The sequence below is a fragment of the Grus americana genome, chromosome 28 (genome assembly GCF_028858705.1).
Source record: "Grus americana isolate bGruAme1 chromosome 28, bGruAme1.mat, whole genome shotgun sequence".
NCBI lineage: Eukaryota > Metazoa > Chordata > Aves > Gruiformes > Gruidae > Grus > Grus americana.
The window spans coordinates 303,048-309,028 of record NC_072879.1 but is presented as its reverse complement, the minus strand read 5'-3'; the positions used below and the strand labels follow the sequence as shown (position 1 = coordinate 309,028).

The 5,981-nt window shown below is 49.2% G+C and overlaps 1 protein-coding gene across 1 annotated transcript; it reads left to right on the top strand.

The window, feature by feature from the left end:
* Positions 1-2,827: 2,827 nt before the first annotated feature.
* On the top strand, positions 2,828-5,266 carry KLF2 (KLF transcription factor 2). Its single transcript, XM_054805801.1, has 3 exons — positions 2,828-2,941; positions 3,092-3,983; positions 4,364-5,266. The coding sequence occupies exons 1-3, from the start codon at positions 2,867-2,869 to the stop codon at positions 4,537-4,539; spliced, it is 1,143 nt and encodes a 380-aa protein (XP_054661776.1). The 5' UTR covers positions 2,828-2,866; the 3' UTR covers positions 4,540-5,266.
* Positions 5,267-5,981: the final 715 nt, after the last annotated feature.

Below are 5,981 nucleotides of genomic sequence, written 5' to 3'. Positions count from 1 at the left end.
GGTCCCATGAGAAAGGAGCTTTTTGTTTGTTTGTTTGAGTTCTGTAATGACTCAGAGTGCTCTAGCAGCCAGGTGACTGGGGATTCTCACCAACCCATCCAGCTGTAGTGTTTCATCAGGGGTGCAGTTCATCACACAGCCCCAGCTTTGATTCTTCTATTAACATGTGGAATCTTGATTGCAATCTCTTGAAAAGTTTCTCTTCATGTAAAAGCAACAACAGAGATCAGCAGCAACACCTAGAAAAACCAACTTTGCCATAGAAAAATGGCTGAGCCTGTGTTTACTTTGGCTGGAAGACAAATCACACATCATTAGCTCTCTTCTACCCACAGCAGATTAACAAATACTTTCTAATCTCACATTCTTCGCATTTATACACCAGTGGCATCATTCCTGATCTGCGCTGCCATAAGTGAGATCGGTGCCAGGGTCCTGGGTTTAGATATTTAAAATAAGCATTGCATACAACAAAGAGCCAGAAAATGTCAGCACGACGATCACAGACCAAGTGGAAGGTCATGACGAAGTTGTACTCCATGTGTACAGAACTAGTGACTCACAACATAAATCAATTCTCACTTTTGTCTCACCAGGTTTAGTATAGCTATAGTTTTTTAGCTTCACTGCTTTACTTGAAAACAAAAAGAAACCAAAGGTAGTGAATTTCTTATTTTGTGCGCTTGGCTTTCATCCTCGCTACCCCCTAAACGTTTCCTTTATACAAAGAAAACAGAGAGTTGGGTGACAGAGTCGGTGCTGTGCTATAAACAAAGGTCCTTCCAGTGCCTACTGGAAGACAGCATCCGACTGGAGCTTCTCAGTGAAACATACACGTAGAGTTGTATATCCTAGAAACAAAATATTTTGTTATAGCTGTTGCTGAAATCACAAGCACATAAACTGACACAGACATTTGGGGTGTGTTATCAAGGGAACATTCACATTCATTCTGAATTCATCAGAGTATATTTTCTTGGCTGACTCACAGCACCATATATACGTATTGTACACTTACTAACATTTTATTAGAGGAAAAGAGTTTACATTGAAAGATTACACAAGTGTGACATTACATAGCTATGAGTCATACATCTTTGTGTACTTCGTTACCATGCATTCAGTGTATTGATTCTGCTCCAGTCACAGAAGTTTGGCTGCTCCTCCTGGCCATCCTGTGAACTTTTAGAATAAAAAGTATAGAAAGTTAAACAGGAGATATTCATTATTTTAAAACATGTGTAGCTATTAAAAAGATCATTTACTCACCCTAGCAACCGCGCTTTCCTGAGATGGCTGCATACAGCCACAAGCCTGGGATGGGCTCTGGCGAACATGCTCAAAATGCTTCTGAGAACCAGAGCCCATGGAGGGCCATCACACTCTCCCCTCGTGGGGCACGCAGCGCATAAAAGTGAGAGTTGCTCTCCTACACTCTTCCGATCTCCAGCTCACTTAGAAATCCTTTTAGAAGTCATTGCAAAGGAAATACAGAGGAGGTAAGGGGAAAGCATAGCTCTTTCTCTGACCAGGCTCTCAAAGAATCATCCTGTCCTGTGATAGATCATTATTTTTCCTCCATTAAGAATTGCCACTTTTGCTCTTGGATGACTGCCAAGCAGCCATGATCCTCGAAAAACGCAAGTCTGGGGCACGTTGTCAAAAACTGTTGGAGAATAGCTCCTTCAGACTGGGCATCTGAGCTAGAGGCCAAGGTAAGGGAGGAGAACAGTCCTCCCTTCTGAAAAATCCAGCCCAGGACCATAAATTGGCTACGACCAGAGGAGATCACAGAAGCTACTTGCATTATTTCTCTCATAATGTCATAGGGAAACATTGATTTTGGCAATCTTTGTGCACCAAATGGAAACTCTGCTAGAGAACTGGACATCCATTAAACGCAAGTCTCCAGCATTTTCCTCGCAGGGAGACCGTACAAGAGTGGCATTAACCACCTTTCCATCAGTACTGAGATGGGTCCCCGAGACCTGAGGGTGACCAGAGCTGGAAGCCTCTGTCACCAGCTCACCAGTGTGCTTACCCAAGCAGAGCAAAGCATCTGCCTCCCTTGCTGTGCTCGCTACACCTCCTGCCCCCACCCTCGTTTTCTGGGTCCGGTCCCACGTGTGCCAGGGATGGCACCAGGTCGTGGGGCAGTCACTATGTGTGGGGTCAAAACCTTCATTCATGGTGTCTTCCTCACTGTCCGTGGGGCAGGGACGCCTCAGTGTCCCCCGTAGTCTGTTGGAGCTTGGCCCCACCAAGTGTCCCCTCGTGTCAGGGACAGTCCCTTGGCGTTTCCAGGGCAGGGACCCCTCAGTGTCCCCCATCCCAGGGCAGGTCCCTCACGGTGTCTCTCAGCACAAGGTCCCCTCCTGTCAGCGAGGGTCCCTCAGCGTCCCCAGGGCTGGGACCCCCTCCGTGGCCCCTCAGCATCCCCAGGGAAAGGCAGAGACTCCTCAGTGTCCCTCAGTTTACACGCGCTTCTCGGCGCACCCGGGGCAGGGCCCCTTCAATGTCCCCTCAGCGTCCGCAGGCAGCGGCCCGAGGCGGGGGTCGCCGCTCCACAGCCGCCCCTCGGCGCGGCGGCGAGCCCCGTGCTGAGGGGAAGGCGGCGAGTGGGCCCGCGGCCGTGCCGGGCCCGGGCACGCTCCGCCCCGCTCGGGCTCGGACTGCCGCTGCCGCCGCGTCCTTTTATACCGGGGCTAAATTTAGGCTGCGCCCGAGCCGCTGCCTCCCGCCCGCCCCGTCCGGGACGCGTTTCCTCCGCTCCCTGCAATTGGCTTGAGGGCGCCCGCGCCCGCGTTATAAGGTGGGGAAGGCGGCTCGCCGCGCCGCGCCGTTCGCCGTCCCGCCCGGCCGCACCATGGCGCTGAGCGACACCATCCTGCCCTCCTTCGCCACCTTCGCCAGCCCCTGCCGCGAGAAAACCCTCCACGAAGTGAGTCTCGTCCCCCTCCCGCCGCCGCGTTGAGGCCGGCGCGGCTCATCGCACGGGTGGGCAGCGGTGCCGCGGCCCCGCTTCTCCCTAAATCCTCCCTCCCTCCCACAAACGCCACCTCTAACCTTCTCCCTTTTCTTTCTCTCCCAGAGGTGGAAGTGTGACCAGGAGGCCAAGACCCCCGCTGGCACCTGGGGTGGCCTCTCCCCGCGCAAAGAGGATGAAGACCTCAACAACGTGCTGGATTTTATCCTTTCCATGGGCAGCGACGGCTATGGCCAGGGCTCAGCCGGTGGGGACTATCCCCCTGCCCAAGGGGAAAGCGGCAGCTTTTATCAGACAAACCCGTCCCCGGGATGCTACAGTGCCCTGGAGCAGGGCAGCCCCCCGCCCTACAACGCTGGCATCGTGCCGGAGGTGATCCGCTCCGAGATGGACTCCAACTACTGCCCTCCTGGCAATGTCCACGGGCGGTTCTTTGTGACACCCAGCTTTGGGGGCCCGCAGTTCATTGAGAACATTAAGCCTGAGCCCGACATGGACAATTATGGACCAGTCCTGGGTCTGGTGCCCCAGGCTTGCCCGAAGATCAAACAGGAGGGCAACGCGACCTGTATGATGGCCTACGAGCAGCCGCGGGTGGCCAGCTCCCCCCAGATCCCTGGGGCAGAGACGCCTCCACTGAGCCCCGACGATCTCATGGTGAATGACTGCCACACGCAGATGATGTGCCCTTCATCTGTGTCCTTCCAGCAAAGCTACCACCCAGCCTCCGGATTCCACCACCCGCAGACCCATCTCCAGTACCAGAACACCTCTCAGTTTGGCCTGTTTGAGGACAGCCTGCCTTTACAGCCCTCCGCTCCCAGAGGCATGCTCACCCCTCCTTCCTCCCCTCTGGAGCTGCTGGACTCCAAACCAAAAAGAGGACGTCGGTCCTGGCCGCGGAAGAGGACAGCCACTCACACGTGCACCTACGCAGGTTGCGGGAAGACCTACACCAAGAGTTCGCACCTGAAGGCCCACCTCAGGACGCACACAGGTAAATAGGGCTGGTTGCCTTCATCTGGAGATACGCCGCTTGCCGGTTGCAATAGCCGCCTGTATAAAACAGTTTGCAGCCTGAGCTTTAACCCTATAGTCTCTTAAACTCCAGGAGTTCCTACGTGTACGTAGGTCAAAGCTTTTCTAAGGGCTTCCAATGCCCTTTCTCAAAAGATTTTTCACTGCAGGTATAGGTTAGTAAAGGAATTGCTAGAGCAGGCTCGTTTGGCTTGAAAAGCACTTGGATCTTACTGTGGAAGGGCTGGGTAGCAAATAAAAGGATACACTGAGATAAACTCAGAATGTTGCCCAGCATGTGATGCTGCCTGTACGTGGGAGTGCCGCGCTGAGTCACGCTCTCTGTGATTTCTCCAACAGGTGAAAAGCCCTACCACTGCAACTGGGAAGGCTGCGGCTGGAAGTTCGCTCGCTCCGACGAACTCACCCGTCACTATCGCAAGCACACCGGCCACCGGCCCTTCCAGTGCCACCTCTGCGACAGGGCGTTCTCCAGGTCAGACCACCTGGCTTTGCACATGAAACGGCACATGTAGCCCTAGAGACTCTCGACCTGCGAACAGTGGACATTATTTAACTGCTCAGGTGCAGAAGCGTTAAAAACTTGTAGCTGGTACTACGTAGGGAGGCACCAACGCTCTAGCGATGGAAGTGGAGGAGGATTTGACACAAGGAGACTTAGCCAGTCATCTCCTGCAAAGAATTTGAGTGACTCTGTTAGTGAACCTGCCTGTCCCGGTCAGGAGAATAGGGGTTATTTATGCAGCTTCTGTGAAGGGTAAACTCTGTAAGACTCCATACAGATTGTACAGAAGAAGCTGTAAATATGTTTTTTTTTTCTGATTCCAACTGCCCAGTCCTAAGCTTTACAAGACAATGTTTGTATGGAAACTGCCTGAAGTTGACCCTAGAAGAGATTAAATGAATGTTACTGTAGCTAACGATGTTATTTTAGATCTCAGTTGAAGGCATGGCTAAGAGAACACTCCTATTGTTAGACTGTTTTTTCACAGGTGCAATAATATTCTTGTTTGCCATGATCTACACTAGAAGTACAGGGCTTGATGTCTTGTAAGAAAATAACCTATTTTACTGTAAATTTTTTTATATATTGTAAATAATTTTATACAATGAGAAATATTGTATATGTAAATAGAAGACAAATGGGTATTTTGCCTATTTCTGTTTTTTTTTTTAAACGTAATTTTTCAATGTTTGAAAACATTTCATCTTTTTAATAAAATAAGTTTCTAATTGCTGTGATTTTTATTCTCCTTTGAGATCTCCATGTTACTTTTCCCCCTGATGGCTGGGCCAACAGCCACCTGGTTATGTTTTAAATTATCAATGGCTGTAAGAAGATGCTTAAAATCTGAGCTAAATAGATAACAGAGTCCGTAATTCATCCTTGGTGGTAAACAAGATACAATGTGGTGTTTTATCAAAAAAAAAAAAAAAATAGGAAAGTAGATCGCATTCAAAATACACTTCCTAAAAATGGTTAAGTAAGCAACACTGTAATTTCAGTCTCATTTCTAGTTTATGCTAGACTATTTTAATAGCATCCTTAATGTTTTCCAGATGCAGTTATAGTTTTGCCAGCAGTGTGTGGGTTTTTACTATAAATTTAAACACTGCATTTTTGTAATTACGGAGGCTTATTTTAAGGCATTCTTGTACATAAATTATCCTTGCTCTCAAGAGCTCAGTGCAGAATTCCAATAGAACAGTAGTGGAATTTAAACATAAATTCACAACACAGGTTCAAATACCTTCATAACTCATTCCCAAAAACTTAAATTCACTTCGTAATTTTGAATCTCACCTAGATTCTGGGAGTTAAGAAAGATATTTACTATTTTGGAGGAAAATAAGTTAGGCAGGAATCCAGATTCTGAAAACTAATTTGAAATAAAGTGGATACTGTGGCAAGTCAACTGGAGCCCCCCAAAAAGCTCTTCCACAGCTGTAAATGAGA